At 47.6% G+C, this 16,870-nt stretch overlaps 1 protein-coding gene across 2 annotated transcripts in view; it reads right to left on the reverse strand.

Moving 5' to 3' along the window:
- Nucleotides 1-16,870, reverse strand: part of GRIK4 (glutamate ionotropic receptor kainate type subunit 4) — a 276,706-nt gene that overhangs the window by 212,868 nt on the left and 46,968 nt on the right. For both annotated transcript variants that reach the window (XM_030538143.1, XM_030538142.1), the window contains exon 2: nt 7,269-7,400. In XM_030538143.1, the coding sequence (XP_030394003.1) occupies nt 7,269-7,350 (82 nt within the window). In that variant the 5' untranslated portion in view covers nt 7,351-7,400. The remainder of the gene's footprint in view (nt 1-7,268; nt 7,401-16,870) is intronic.

The raw sequence follows: 16,870 nt of genomic DNA on the forward strand, positions 1-16,870 counted from the left end.
ACAGAACTCAATTGACATGGGCACTGCAGGCCCTCTCTCAGCATGCAGATGTTATGGACAGAACAGCATCAGTAGGCTTTTCCCCATGGGGCTTGGACTCCTTTTTAACTTGGAAGCGTCCACTGTGTCCTGGTTGTCTGGAGAGATGGGCATCTCTGAAAGTCCCATCAAGAACCTGAAGGCTAGGGCTAAGAGAAGTGGCATTTTTATCAGCTGCTCTCTTCCCAGGCAGACAAGGTGGGTGAAGTAATATCTGTCACTGAGCCAAGTTCTGTTGGTGAGAGAGACAAGTTCTAGAGCTTATACTAAGCTCTTCTTCAGGTCAAAGACAAGCTCGAAAGCTTGTCTCTTTCACCAACAGAAGTTGGTCCAGTGAAAGATGCTACCTAGCCCACCTTGTCTATCTAATATTCTGGGACCAACACAGCTACAACAACTCTCCCTAGGCAGTCAGTCTCTGGGATGGGGATTTGTGGGGGAAAGTCAAAAGAAATCAAAGGTCATTTCCAGAAGATGAATTATTGACAGGGCTGATATATTTGTGGTTGGTTTAGGGATTTATACGCGTATCTCAGGGAGCATAAATAAAATATCACTCTACTAGAAGAACTGTAAAAACAAAATTAAGAGACTGAATAGCTAACAAATGAATATTGTACTTTGCTGCACCTTCCTCCACACTCCAGTAACAAACAAAGAATAACAATGAATTTATTTCACCTTAATGGACTTGACTGGGGTTTCTTTACAGGGAAAAACAATGAAACATTTACAGTGTCACTGCCACGCTAATGTAGTAGAACATCGATCAGCAAGGATTTTATTTATGTTATGTTAGGTCCCGCCCCCTTTTCCTCTCCCCCAATCTAAAGATTTCTTTAAGAATGTGATCTGACAACCCTGAATGAAATATAAGAACAATGACGACTAAAGAATTCTTCTGTTGACTAGCAACCGCCTGGCGGAGAGGTGGATTACCCACACTGACACAAAAAACCCCTTCTGACGATACAGGATGCATCTACGCCATGGTTCTATACTGGCACGGCTGCAGCGCCAGAGTTTGCTTCCGTAGCATAGACATACCCTGAGAGTCATGAGTTCCAATCTTAACCCTGCCTCTGATCTGCAGTTTGATGTCAATCAAATTACCTTCCACCTCGCCCCTGTGCCTCACTTCTGCCTGTAAAAAATAGAGATAAAAGGTACATCCCATGCTGTCTCTTATGTACTGGAGGAGCTCCTGTAAAACAGAACATCCTCCTCCAGGCCTTTCTTTAAGCTTCACCTCTGCTGTGATGCCTACAAGATGCTAGGCAGGGGGCATGCTATAGCTACTCGTCATTACACCAAACGCTGTTTCCATCTGTCACCTCACTGTCGGCAAGTTCCTTAGGGCAGGGACGGCCCTTTTGATGATGTCTGTGTACAGGGCCTATAGCACAGTGAGGTCTGACCCCTAACTGGGGCCTTGAGGCACTACTGCAATCCAAACATAAGGCACTTGGAGATCTCTGGATGTAAAGTGATGTGTTATTTATAATAATGGCTTTGCTCACACATGTCCACTTGGGCACGAAGTTATGCGGTGCAAGGGTGTCCACAGCTTTCTAAGTATTGCCCTACTTGTGGTTGATATTAAAAAAGGGTTATTTTTAATCCTTTATCAAGTCCCGCATACAGGAGTCAGCTAATCACATATGTGTTTTATTGACCTACTTTTTTTTTCCAGTTCAGCTGTTCTCCTCTCTGCTCTGCTCCCCTCTGGCTAGGTGTAATTAGTTCCTCTCCCTTCTGAATAGGTGGCACTTAAATCTGTTGCTCCCGGAATAGGTGTGATAAGTGGGCAAGCAGTGCGCTAATTACAACTAGCCAGAGGAGCTCAGTAGAATTAATGCCCCACTGGGAGCTATGTTTTCTTAAATGTAATTCATATTTATAAGTGGAAAGGTTTTCCAGCAACCACTCCTCCTCTTGGTGCATACATTTGCTCCTTGCCTGGAGTGTTAACCCAGCTTCAGTTGCCTCCTTTGTGGCTAGTTAGTGGATGGGCCATTAGAGAGAACAATAGGACTTTGACGATGCTCATCTCCCACCTTCCTGAGGATTTAAGGCTGCTTTAACACTGCAGGGTCATGTCACCTGGTATTAGACTCCATCTTGGACTGCTCGCATTTTTCCACAAATGGGGTGGGGATTAAACTGGGAAATAAAGGATTCCCGCCATAGGTAAATCCTGTTTAAGGCAGGGAAGTGAGTTAATCAGGGTCGATTCTTCACTGAATCCCCACCCAAGATAACTGCTGAAAACAGTGATCTGGGGAAGAAAGGACTGGATCCAGACTAGAAGGTGTCTGGCCTGTGAAAGGAATACCTGGTGTTCTAAACTGCAAGCAAGAGCAGTTTGTCTTCAAGAAACTCTGCAATCTGCTTAAAACAACATTTAGGGTGAGAAATTACTACTCATAGCCTGTTTCTTTAGTGTATTAATCTTAGTTTTCGTGTTTGCTTCATTTGCTCAGTAATCTACTTAGATCTGTTTGCTATCCCTTATAAGCACTTAAAATCTACCCTTTGTAGTTAATAAATTTGGCTTTTCCCTCTCTAAACCAGTTTGTGCAATTCATAACTAGGGGGCAAAAATCTGTGCATACCTCTCTCCGCATTGAGGGAGGGAGTGAATGTCATGAGCTTACACTGGACTGTTTTCTGTGCAGTGCAAGACAAGTGCTGGGCAATCCCCGAGCCGAGTCTTCCCACTCTGAGCAGATCTCAGGGTCTGTGTCTTTCTGCAGTTGGGTGGGGCCCTACCTGCGTTTCTGTTGGAGGAGGCTTGAGGGCCTGGCTCAGTAGGACAATGTAAGGGAACCCAGACTGGTGGAACTTGCAGGTTCTATGGTGCCCCAGTACATCAGGTGATACCCTGGGGTGGGGGAGGGGGCAACCCGTCACACTCCCAATTTAGCAGGACATGGCTATTGACTTTTCACTAATGTACTCGTACTAGAAAAGGCAGCAGTACAACAAAGAGAAGTAGGATTGTTATCTCCTTTTCTTTCCTCTGCAGAGTTAGGCAGGGGAAGGAGGACCTGATGAGCAGTTTGCTGAGGGGCACAGGGATGTCCCTTGAATCTTCTTGAGAGATCTCAATGACACTTTCCTGGAGGTACTCTGCAATCCTCTCCCAAAGATCTCTAGGGATGGCTGCCTTATTTCTTTCTCCATAGTCAGACACTTTCCCACGCCAGTCAGCGATAAGTTCAGCTGGCATCATTGCAGAACACAGACTAGCAGCACACGAGCCCAGGCAGATTTGGGACACCAGCAGCAGCTGTGCTCTCTCTGCCTTTGTCACCCTCAAGAGTGAGATATCAGCTGAAATCACCACAACTGGTGGAAAAGGGTGCCAGTACTCAGTGCCATTGCCCTATTCTCATAGTTTCACACAGTTCTCATAGTTTCCCTCGCCCCTGGTGGGCTGTATGCCCCGGGGTCAGTGCCATGCACGGCACCGTGCACTAACACCCCAAAGCAGAAGTGACAAGAAGCAGGTCTTGTGTAAAACCTTAGGGGAGCAAGGGAAGAAAGAGTTCTGAACCTTAACTTTTGCTTTCCGTTGTGACTATACTGACAATGGAATCTCGGGGTGTTTTATACGCAGTGGCTGCTTTTCGGGCCTTGCAAGGTTCCCCCTACGCACCTGCGGAATGCCTGAGCCAGAGGAGGAAGAGAAAGAAGAGGACTCAGGATGACATGTTCAGCAGGATTCCACAAGCCAGGGCCACATTCGGACCATGAGCAAAGGCCTGGAGGATGACTATTTCAGATAATGTGGAGAAGGAATGAGTGGACAGGAGAAAGGTGCAGGAAAAGAAGAGGGAGGTTTAGCAAATACAGATGCTGCAGACTCTTGTGGATCTACAGGTTCAACAACCTTCCTTTGCAGTCCATAGAGAACATTTTACACCTGCTGCCAACACAAAATATCCCCCGTGTCCTCCTCAGTTACTTGGACCAGGCAGAGGATTTGCCAACAGGCAAGAAATGAGGTCCAATCAGCGGAGATGATGCAGTGTGGTTATCACATGTGAACCACAAATGCTGGAGACATAAAATACCCAGCACCCAGAACCTTTTGATTTTTTTTTTTTAAATAAAAGAATATATGTGATTCAGTTTCCCCTCCTCCCCCGTATTGTTATCTACCGGGTATGAAGGGGTTCATTTTTTTCTTGAAAGAAGACAAGCAATGGAGTGGGTGGAAGTCACCTAAAGCATGAATGAATTACAAGGAACTAAATTCACAGGGGAGTAATTAAGGCAAATCCCTATAAGGTAAACAAGTCAGCAGAAGTACCGACCTCTGGGGGAAACTTCATAGCATGGTTATGAGCATGTTCAAGAGGCCCAGCAAACAAAGAAATGAAATGATCCAAGAACCCATGAGACTGCTGTGACCATGAGGGACTGACCCTGCAGGAAGGCTCTGAAGTAGAGCTGGTTGAAAAATATTCATCAGAATCCAGGTGAAAAAAGTCCTTTTTGCAAACTGAAATTTTCCACGGGCAAAAAGTGAAAATGGCAAAAGCTTCCCAGGAGAGCTGCCAGGCTGAGAACTCTTTGCCTCTCCCATAGCTCTTGTTGATTTTATTTCCAAAGTCCAAGTCCTGGTGGGCAAGCAGGAAGCTGAAAAATGCCTTTCAGGTCTCCCAAAAAAAAGGTTTTTTTTCTTGAAAGTCCTTCTTGCAAAAAGCTTCACAGTTTTGACTTTTTGTCCATGTCTGGGACACATTGTTTTAAAATGTCGTACATTTCACAGGAAGGGATTTCCACTTTCCAGCCAGCTCTAGTTGGAAGGATTTTGAAACATGATGAAGATGAGTGACACCTGGTATGACAGATGACAGGTCTGACTATAAGCTAGGTTTTTGTTTTTAAGATCTGTTTTTTTCTGTAATGCTTTTATTCTAAGTCCATCTCTTGCTTTCTCAAGGCTGGATGGTCACTGGTTATCTCTGTTGTAGCCCCTGGAAGAGGACAAGAGGGCAAGTACTGAACTAAACTCAGGGTATGTCTACATCTACAATTTTGCAGCGCTGGTTGTTACAGCTGTATTAGTACAGCTGTATAGGGCCAGCGCTGCAGAGTGGCCACACTTACAGCAACCAGCGCTGCAAGTGGTGTTAGATGTGGCCACACTGCAGCGCTGTTGGGCAGCTTCAAGGGGGGTTCGGGGAACGCGAGAGCAAACCGGGGAAGGAGACCAGCTTCGCCGCGGTTTGCTCTCGCGTTCCCCGAACCCCCCTGCAAACCGCAGGGAAGGAGACCTGCTTGCTCGGGGATTCGGGGAACGCGAGAGCAAACCGCAGGGAAGGAGACCTGCTTGCACGGGGGTTCGGGGAACGCGAGAGCAAACCGGGGAAGGAGACCAGCTTCGCCGCGGTTTGCTCTCGCGTTCCCCGAACCCCCCTGCAAACCGCAGGGAAGGAGACTTGCTTGCACGGGGGTTCGGGGAACGCGAGAGCAAACCGGGGAAGGAGACCAGCTTCACCGCGGTTTGCTCTCGCGTTCCCCGAACCCCCCTGCAAACCGCAGGGAAGGAGACCTGCTTGCACGGGGGTTCGGGGAACGCGAGAGCAAACCGGGGAAGGAGACCAGCTTCACCGCGGTTTGCTCTCGCGTTCCCCAAACCCCCCTGCAAACCGCAAGGAAGGAGACCTGCTTGCTCAGGGATTCGGGGAACGCGAGAGCAAACCGCAGGGAAGGAGACCTGCTTGCACGGGGGTTCGGGGAACGCGAGAGCAAACCGCAGGGAAGGAGACCTGCTTGCTCGGGGAACGCGAGAGCAAACCGGGGAAGGAGACCTGCTTGATTACCAGAGGCTTCCTCAGGTATGCTGGGATACCTGCTTATTCCACGGAGGTCAAGAAAAGCGCTGGTAAGTGTCTACACTTGATTACCAGCGCTGGATCACCAGCGCTGGATCCTCTACACCCAAGACAAAACGGGAGTACGGCCAGCGCTGCAAACAGGGAGTTGCAGCGCTGGTGATGCCCTGCAGATGTGTACACCTCCTAAGTTGCAGCGCTGTAACCCCCTCACCAGCGCTGCAACTTTGTGATGTAGACAAGCCCTCAGACTTGCTGAAGTGGTCAGAAGCACAGGAGGAATTGCAGCCTAAATCCTCCCCAGTCTAGGGAGAGAGGAACACAATTTCTACCCTCATAAAAGTAATAGCTTAAGGTCTGGCATGCCCACAAGGAGGCCACGAAGGGATCAGAGGTACAGTTACCTCAGGAATGGAGATATCCCTCACCCCAATCCCAGCTGGCGCATGATCAGCCCGTGTGGTATTTCTCAGCTGTGCCATGCTCAACTAGCAAAGGGGAGAAATGGGTTTATTCCAGCTGTCACCTGCGCATGTGAAGGAAATAGATTAGCCTCTTATCTGCTATAAAGAGTTAATAAAAGCAGCTCACAGCTCCAGAGACAGCAGGCGGGGAAAGCTGTTTCTTTTCTTAACAGCAGAGCAAAGTGTCAATACAAGGCGAGTTTCATTACCGGAGTTTCTGGCTTCATTTCTTTTCTCTAACTCACACGGGCAGCGAATAAATGCCAATGGTCCCTGCTTCCCAAAAGCCTTTTAATACACACGGGGAGGGCTGAATAAACGTGGGTCTCTTGTGAATGACGCATCTTGGTGATATTAACGGCTCTATAATGCTGCTAAACTGTATTCAACTTGAGTTCAACATTTCTCACTCTCCCCAATGCGAGGACAAAACAAAATTGCTGTAGCAAGACTTTTTGTTGTTTGGACAGTGCTTACAGGAGCATTCAGCAAGAAAGCCAAGGAAAAATCAAGTTATATTCCATAGCTCCTCTTTCCCAGGTGGCTTTTACCACAAATTTATATATAAAAGATTCCCATAGGGTGGCATTAACTTGATGAAAACAATGCAAACATGAATACTCACCACAAGCTGCATTTGATTTACGCTCATGTAGTGACAGCACCATCCTTAGCAGAGAGCTAAATCTAGCCAGCTAGAGAGGCCTGGCTTACTAGACTGCTGGCTTGATATGGAGAGTTTATGTGACTAAATCGCAGGTTTAGACATCAGCCTCACTTTACTTCCCCAAGCGCCCATGAGTAGGGTAAGACAAGGGCGAGCAATAGCAGACTCAGGCTTTGTATTTGGACCGGGAGCAGTAAGTGCCTTGGAAGAGTGATTAAACCCAGCGTGTGCAGGAAGTTTCTTACTCACCAATCCTCAGGGAGTGGGGGCTGGCAGCAATCTTCATTAGCCACACTAGAAGGAGCACCAGAGGCGCCAAGACCCGGGGCATCTTCTATAAATCCTCATGGAGCCCTGTGGTGGTCTGGGCATGACATAACTCTGCAAAGAGGGAATGTTGCACGGTTAACGACACCAGCCATGGAACCAACATTGCTTGCAGAAGCATCCCAATTGAAGAGGACATCTCCTCTTTCCTCCCCCAACCAGAATGACAGTGAGCCAGACTCACTAACTACACATCCCCAACCCACCAGCCATACCCCTGATTGCTACTCCCTGACCCAGGTTCAAGGACCAGGTTCCCATCTCCAAAATCCAACCCAGTATCTCCATTAAAAGATGAGTGGTGGAGGGAACCACTTGGAAACATAGAGCAAAACATTATTCTATAAACTGGCATTTTGGCCCCTAAATATCCATATTGGTACCTATGGAGCATCCAGCTACAAGGCATCTTAGTTTATGTGCCAGTGTTTGAAAACAAGAACAAAGAGATAGAAATTGGCCAGCAATAAATCAGAAGGTTTCTAGCCATCAGAGGAGTAAGTTTCTGGAGGAGTAGTGGGGGCAAACAACCTAAGTAGTTTGAAGATGGAGCTTGACACATTTGTGAATGGGATTATATGATGGGGTTGCCTGTGATAGTAGGGGAGCGGACTTGATGATCCAGAAGGTCCCTTCCAGTCTTATGAAAATTGCATATTATACCAAAATCAAGAGAAAGCACTTATGCCTTAGGGCGTCTCCTTGCTTCCAGGATTGTGAGATTTTTTTTAGCCCCCTATTTGAATCATGCCTTGAAGAGATCTGAAGATATAGATCTCTCCGAGGGTCATTGAAATATGGAGCAAAATCTCACAATCATGGAAGCAAGGAGAGATGGCCTAAGGCTCTCGTTGATCATCACAGTCAGAGGACAAGTTTTTAAAAGCTGTTATCTAGAAAACAGACATAGCCAAGCAATGACCACTCCACCGCTCTAAGCCCTAGTTTGGGAGCAAAGCTCTGGTGACTCCATTGCCCTCTGCTTGAACTGATGGTGGGCAGTGTGCTTCCATCATTAAGCCTGATGTGCTAGTTATCTGTCATTATCTGTCATGACCATTTTGCTGATCTATAGCATGTGGCTGTTGCACAATTGATAGTGGTTTTCCTTCCATCCCGGGAGGCCGCTGCAGACCTGCATAAAGCTCCCAGTGACCAGAGGGGAGAGGAAAGGGGAGATTTGCGGAGGGGAAGGGTAATAACAAGTTGTTAATATAGCAAGAGTCACTTATTTCCATACGACCCTTGGACACAGGATTTACATTTTCCTTTGGCATCTTGTTACCATTAAAAACAGATTCATGCAGAACCAAAAACATACACGGTGCCGTTGCACTTGTGGAGTCAGACATGGCCCCAGCCCTGAAGAGGCTGGACAAGATACTGGATGGCAAGACTGGAGCAGCGATGGGGAAGAGACCGTTAATGACGGGAAGGGCAGGAAGGACTGCTTGGTGGAGGAGAGGGAAAACACTGCATAGGTGAGACCAAGGACAGAAGCAGCATGACAGAAGAGGAAACAGAACCCTTTGCTGCTACATAGCTCTGGGATCCAGGGAGCTGCCAGATAGCTAGAGGGCTGGAGTGGTGTGAAATGACAAATGATGGACAAGGAAGGGAAATAGGACCAAGGTGGCAGTGATCTTCTATAAGAACCTTCATCTGAGGGCTGCAGCAAACCCATTCACTGCAGCTGAGCTGACAGCACGCACGCACCCAGGCCGGGCATGGCAGGCCCACGCTCACAAGCAAGAAGCTTCCTGGCTTCTCTCTGGGTGGAGATGGGGGACTTTCAGCTTTGAATTCGGTGCACATCTAAGAAAGCATTGGCTCTGCTCAGGGCTGAGCCCTGCCAGATAATTCATGGGTGAGTTAAGTTCCCACTGCAGAGATTAAGCAGAGGATTGACCTCCGGGAGACATTTCCAAGCACTTCACTACCAGGTGGGGGACTGTAGGGTCGAGGGGACCTGGAGACATTCACCCACGTCTCTGATTTTAATCTACCTTAGGCCACCAGTTCAAACCCACCCCAGCTTGGTAATGGCTGGAAGCTGTTACCATCTGATGGCAACTTAGAGACCTGAGAGAAACCAGCTGGTGGGTCTCAGTGGGAAAAGAAAAAGACACTAACTATCTGGCCCCCTTGCTGGCACTCCCAGCAGAGCGACCTAGAATTCAATGGACCACGGAGGTTGTAATGAACTCCCATCCTTAAATAGGGACCAAAGTCCAGACACTCATGGCCAAGGGTGTGCAGTGGAAGCTTGCATTGCTTGTTCCGACGCCGCATCTGTTGCGTGGCTGAGTAGTGATTCCAGGATTGTGCATCTTGGGATGAGCATTAAATTCAGTGGGGCCCTTGTCTATTACAGAAACGCTAGAAGCTCGCACAGTACGAATAACTAGCCAGCTGGGACTGTCATAAACTCTCAGCAAATCCCCACCTGGAAAGGCAACAGTAGTGATTTGAGAACTCTGCACTAATAGGCACATGAGTGCTCAGAGCATCCAAGGAGCCACTGCAAATCTCTCCCCCTTCGCACACAACTCACTCCCCCAGTCACACCCTGTCCCCAGGCCACTCTGAGACTGCAGCAGGGGGACCCTGGGTGAGATACAATTTGGCTCTGATTCAGCAGAGAACCAAACTTAACTTTAAGCACTAGATTAAGCCCCAGGGAAATCAATGAGAGTTGAACACTTGCTCAAAGTGAAGCACAAGCATTAAATATTCTGTTGAGCAGAGGCCTTTAGGTACTTCATTGCTGTGGCTAAATCCCAGCCTTTGCAGCCAGCCTTGCTATGAGCTTTCATAGCACCTAGGGGCTGGGGTGAACGACTGCTCCCCTATCCAGCTCCTGAGCAGTAGCAAAGCTGTTCAATGGCCCCTTCTGCTCCTCTAAGCAACCACATGTGGGGTAACTAATGGCCGATCCATGCCCCACTATGGACCATCCATTGGGTGGGGATGAATGAGAAGCCCCAACAGAGTCATACATGAGCTCCCCAAACCACGGCCACCCCTAGGAAGTGGAGCTGCATTTAGGCTCTTCTGTGTCATGGAGAAGGGGCCTGGATATTCGCCCACAGGCAGCATTTGCAGAGCACTTCCTCCTCGCTCCTGCTATTCCGTGCTTCTCACTTGCCATCCTAAAAAAACGGGGGAAGGGGGGGGATACAGCAATGATGGTGCAAAACTAAACATTTTTTGTTTGTTTTTTTTAAGTCTCAGCTCATTCCCAATGGTCATTAGGAACTGCCCCACCACATTCCCAGCAGAAACAGAACTTCAAAGGGAAAGAAAATGGTAGGGAAAAAAAAAGGAAAACAATCAACATTTCCCACAACATTTTGCAAAGCAGCCAATGCTCTTATAACAAATCCACGGGCTGCAGACAGATGCAATTACTGTATCATCTCTTAGCCACAAACATGAGAAAACTAGACTAAAGAACCCTGGTTCCTCCGCTCCACACACTCTGATCTCTTGTCACTTCAACGAAATGACATCTCTTCCAGTAAATACCAGTAGCAGTAGGTCTCACAGCTACTCTCCACATACAGCCACTAGAGAGCAACACGCCTCGCTCAGACACAGACTGGGGATCACCTACTGCTGGAGCCGTGCAGGAGGAGCCGGGGTCAGTCAGAGGAAGTGGTTCATTCTAGAAACTGAACTGGCACCACCATTACAGAAGAGGTGTTTTTCACAGGCCTCATTAACAGCTCCATAGAGAGATTATAGCTTAGAGGCGAAATTACTGTCCCTTGCACTGATGACGTGATTTTCATTGGCAAAAATGCCCTTAAAATACTAAATTTGAGTATTCCATCCAGTCATTCATCTGACCCTCCTCCAACCCACTGAGAAACATATTTCCTCTCATCTGGTTTCTCTACTGCATGGGGCTAAATTCTGAAGTCTGGACAGAGGCAAAATTTTGAATCTGCCTTTGAAATCATGGAGAGTTTGTGGGAGAAAAGACAAAACTTTTGACTGGTAATTTTGTAGTACCCAGAGCTGATTCTTACCATGCTAGCTATCAATTTTCTGCTCTGCCACTGACTTTCTGTGTGACCACCAGCAAGTCCCTTAGCTGCTCCATGACTCAGTTTCCCATCTGTAAAATGAGGATAATATCCCTGCCCTACCTCCCAGGGGAGCTGGGAGGAGAAACACATTAAAGATCATGAAGCACTTTGAGATCTACTGATAAAAAGCATTACATAAGAGATTGCAGGTGGGGAAATATAATACCTTATATCACACCTTATCACACCCCTCTGAGCTATTATTCCCATTTTAAAAATAGGGAACTGAGGCAGAAAGAGACAAAATGACTTGCCTAGGGTCTCAGGGGAATTCAGTGGCAGAGCCAGATCTCTGGCTAGTGCCCCTAACCACTGGAACATCCTTCCTCTCATTCCATTCAAGCCCTCCTATTTGCAAACTGGGGCCAGGATTTTTAGAAGAGACTTAGTCCCAGATCCTGCAAGGTTTTCATGCCCTAGCTTCCTTTAACGAACTCCAAATCACTGAAGCCCACAACCTCAGTGTTTGGGTACTCAGTGTGAAACATTATAAAGGGTCTGAGATTTGCAGAAGGCAGGTGGCCAGCACATTCTGAAAATCAGATCCTTTTAAGGTGCCTCATGTTGGTCTCCCAGAACCCTGGGTCCCCTATAATCACTGCTCTCCTTCTGAAAATCCGGCCTTAAGGATTTTTTGTTTTGTTTTGATGACCACTGCAGAACACTAGCAGGGATCAGAGAGCTCTAAAAATGCTATGCGTAGGTAAACCCATTCCTTATAAGTGTTTGCAACAGTGGAATCAGACTGCGGAGTAACGTATCATTTGAGCATTTTGAAGCCATTATTTCAAAACTTTCCAGGTTACTGACAAAACAGCAGGATCAAGTCAAATTTACTCACATTGTATTACAGCCAGACGTGTGGAACTGACTTATTCTCGCCCCACTACAGACGCACACGCGCACAGTTTCCCACGCCTATTCTGCATGAAAATAAAACAAGACCTGAGAAACAAGGAGAACCTGTAACTCTCATGGACTCCGAGGGCGTCCAGAGCCTTGCAGGACTGGATCTAAAGCTATCTGAGAAGCCCTGTGATTTCTTGCACTGCTTCCTCAATTCAGATGCAGTGATGCTCTGAGCAACCCCCTCTATCCCTGCACAGGATGCCAGACTAGTATTTGCCTTCCTTCTTGCCCACTCCCTCTGTATAACCAAGGAAGCCTAGGGAAGAGAGAGAGAGACCCTAAATACCTTTTCTGTCTGAGACGCAATAGAGAAACTTGTCAATCGCTGGTTCCCCCACGACAGACCTTCTGCAGTCTCCCAGCCACTGACACTTCAGCTCCCTGTTTGTTCCAAAGACCAACCAATTACAAAGTATATTGTACCAGAACTAGCACTGTCATCTTTAACATGCCACTGAGTTTCCATCCCCTCCCCACCAATCTATCCTCTTTCGCTCACTCGCTCCCTTCTTCTATGGACTGTGTCTCATCTTCCTCCCAGCTGTCAATGGCATTTGGGAAGCAGACCGCTAGGAACCAGCAGGACGTTGTTGCATGATTCAGTCCCAGGGAACGTTTCAGACTTTGTCAGCATTTGTTAAATGGAATGTAAGGGATCAAGAGTGCTAGAGTGGAAGCAAATCGAATTTGTCAGGGATGCAACAACAGCCATGTTGCAAAACATGACGAAGAGTGAAAAAACAAATCCCTCTATCAAGGTGCTGGCCCAGCTCCCCTGATGGAGAAAGCAGCAAAATGGAGCTGCTTAGCCTATGACTATCCCCCTATCTCTCCACCTTTCCTTCCATTTCTCTCATTCTCAAAGGGAACTCAATAAAGGATTTTGGCAAACAATCCAACATGCCAGCTAGTCAACAGCTAACACTTTTCATCCACCACAGAAATGCAGCCACCTCTGGGGATGAACACACAGTATGTTAATGGTGCACACTGACACTTAGATGAGGGCAGGGTATGAAGAAGGTTGTCACAGCCAATCAAAGCGGCGGGGAGGGATTCAGTTAAGAAGTATCCACATTGGAAATGGGCGGGGATGCCTAGCTCTTATATAGTACTTTCCATCAGTAGTTCGCAAAGTGATTTACAAAAGGAGGGCAGTCTCATTATCCCCATTTTACATATGGGAAAACTGAGGCATAGAGTGATGAAGTAACTTGCCTGTGGTCACCAGCAGGACAGTGCCAGAGCTGGGACTCTAACCTAGATCTCCTGAGTCCCAGTCCAGTGCTCTATCCACTAGGTTATCATTCCCCCTATCTTGAAAAAAGTTGCCTGGGATCATAAACGAACAAGAGGGAATCTCATTTTCCATCTCCCCAAGAGTGCAGCTGTGCAGAGGTAGCTTCTGGATCTGTGTGTTTGCTAACTGAATAACCAGCAGCAGAGATCTGGGGGAGAGATCAGATCATCGGCCATACAGCAGTGACCTCCAGTCCACCGCCACGGCTTGCAGCAAAATGCCATCTGGGTTTGGTGAAAGGGCAGACTGAAGGACCCACAGAGAAGCTGCTGCCTCAACGTCACCAGCCTGGAATTCATAGTTAAAAGCTACACGATAAACGCAAGGCACGTGCTGTGCTTGGCTACAAGACCAGCAGGGTTGTAATTACCTAGAACATGGAGCACAGAGGGATGCTGCGGTCAACTAACATGTTATCCACAGCTAGGAACAACTTCTCAGCACTTTGATTGCTAGCATGGAACAGCTGGCAGGGAGAGAAAGGTACCTTGGCATTTGCCAGATGGCAGACAGTGAACAATCACCCCCCTCATCCACACACTGTCAACACACATCCCCCATCTGGATCACATGCTTTGACATGCCCAGAGAAAGCAACACAAGAACCCTTCCTCCACCCCACCCCCACACACCCCCATCACTAGATCCATGCAACTGACGGTTAGGAGCAGACAGAAGAGCAGTAAGAACCTCTCTCTTAGTCAGACAGCACAGGGTGTCGCACTGCCATTTAGGAAGGCAAACAAGAGCCTTATGAGGCGTCTGCAGCAGATTGTTAGAGCTGCCTTTTCCTCCCAGTCTTCCAAGCCCATCTCCCTCCCCTGCTCAAAATTCGCTCATTCGCTTAATTGAGACACAAAAAAGTAGCAAGCGCTTCTCTTCGCTTCCCTACCCTGGGAAATTCATTTTGCCTGAGCTGAAAAGTTCCCTGTTCTCCCACAATGCTCCCTTCCTTGCTTCTGCGAAGTGTCTCTCTCTGCAGCAGTGTAGCCGGTTATGGAGCACCCTGCCCCTATTAGCCCCGCTCCAAGCACTCCATCTCGTTCCTGTTGTGGCTCCCAGCATCCTTTCCCGGGGTCGTTTTAATAGCAACTAAAGTCCTTGGTCACAAAATAACCCAAGTGATCCTCAATGCGTCCTCAACACAAAGTCCGACATCGTGACGCGACCATTCCTACTTCACTCTGGCTCCACAGCCACCTCCAGGGCTCTTTCTCCGACAGTCTGCTTTGGCCGGAGCTCAGCCTTCTGGCCTGGCTTCCTTTACCTATTACTGTGTTCTGATTCTGGAGCTTTTCTTCACCACACCACACTGCAGACCCCTGCTGCCTTTTAATAGCTGAATTACCTGGTTCCCCACAGGTGGGACTCAGCTTGTAATCAACGCTGGCTTGGCCCCCGTCTGCTACAGTCATTCCCATACACCTGCATTTTAATGCCATGAAACACACCTTCCACGCAGCTTTACTTGGCAGAAGGCTTCAGGACTAGGGTGGGGCATTTGTTAACAAACCACATGCCCACCTATTAAGAGGGCATCCATCCTAATAATGCAGAGAACTTCCACAGCAAAAGAGAGGGGAAAAATAAATTCCCTTGTCTATGGCAAATGGGAGGGGGCGGGGGGAAACGCCTTCAGGATTGTTCTGATCCTCTTTTCTCCATTGAGCAAGAAGAGGAAAAGAGAATGTATACAAGAAATGGCTGCACTAATCCTTCTATCCATGGAGAACATGACCCACAAGCTTCCTACAAATAGACAGATGGCCTTTGTTAGAGTCTCTGTCCATAGTCCTGAGGCCTTCACCCAGCCAGCAGGTTCGCAGGGAGGCCACATCTACCTCCTTTGCAAAAGCTTCCATCTGTAGCACTGAAGACATTCAAAGATTATAAGGAACCCTGGAAAGCAGATAGCTGTTTGAAGCACAGAGCATCTGCTATTGTTTTAGGTCATGATACTCCAACATCCTTAAGAATATGACCCTGCCAGATAGAGAGAGGTCAGGTGGAAGATGTGTCTCATAAATCACTTATAGCAGTACATGATCTAAAATCTTTGGCTGCTCTCAGGAGAGGAAGGAAGTGTAGTTTTTGCGGTAAGGACTTTGGCCCAGAGTTTTAAAGGCATTTAGGCATTTCTACATGGAGAGTTGCAATGCCTGATTTAGGAGCCCATATCTCCTTCAAAGCAATTTAGGCCCTTAGGAATCTAAATCCCATTGGCTGACTATGTGATTTTGGTTCCTATGTGCCTAAAACCCTCTTCAAACTGGGAGTTAGGCTCCTAAATCAGTTAGACATTGCAACACTGAGTCCAGCAATGCCTAGATACCTTTAAAAATCTGGGGCTTCAGTTATTAACTTCAGGAGGATGAAATTAAGAGCAACTGTGCTGATGGGATATTTAGACATTCTTACATAAGATTCACGTCTCAGAGTTAGCAGCTGCTCCTGAAACTACTAATGCATATTTAATTAGCTCTCTTTTATTGTACTAGCCAACACACTTCCTTGTGTATGTTGTAGCATCTTTCTGACACAGTGAGATTTCTGCATGAAATTTCTTACTCATCATAGCAAAAGCCAGAGGGAGAATAAACTGATAAACCACAGAAAGCATGTTTGCCTCTTCTACCGCTGCTTCTGTCTGGTGGGAAAGATATCCCTGAAAAAACAGGCGTAGCTTCCACACAGCTCCTTCTATCAGTAGGGCAGAGGATACTCCTGATAACTGTGCACTTCAGCATGACGGAAACCAAATTTACCTCCCACATCAATGCTTCTGTCCACCCAGCCTCCCAGCTCTGGTCTACACTGGGAACTTACATCGGCATAGTTACATCTATACCTTGAAAGATGTTGCAAGGCTGATGTTGCAAGACAGTAGCAGGCCAACAGCAGAATTCTCCCATGGACCTTGCTGCACCTCTCGGGGAGGTGGCTACGCCAGTAGAAGAACCCCCTGCCTGCACTGAAGCATGACAGCAGCACCACTGTAGCGTTTTAAGTTTAGTCATCAGGAACCAGGCATGCCTTCTCCATGAAAGCTTTTGTTCCTCCTATTGGAGAACAAAACCCCAGCCCGCTGTCTGCAGGCTCCCTTAAAAACCAGCAGCAGCTCTGATACTTGGAGATAGCTTTAATCTTCTCAATGCACCTGGGGAGGCAGCCTCCAGCCCAGGCGTGCCTCTGGTCATGCTGGATCTCTGTGTGTTGCCAGA

The sequence above is a fragment of the Gopherus evgoodei genome, chromosome 19, assembly GCF_007399415.2.
Source record: "Gopherus evgoodei ecotype Sinaloan lineage chromosome 19, rGopEvg1_v1.p, whole genome shotgun sequence".
Lineage (NCBI taxonomy): Eukaryota > Metazoa > Chordata > Testudines > Testudinidae > Gopherus > Gopherus evgoodei.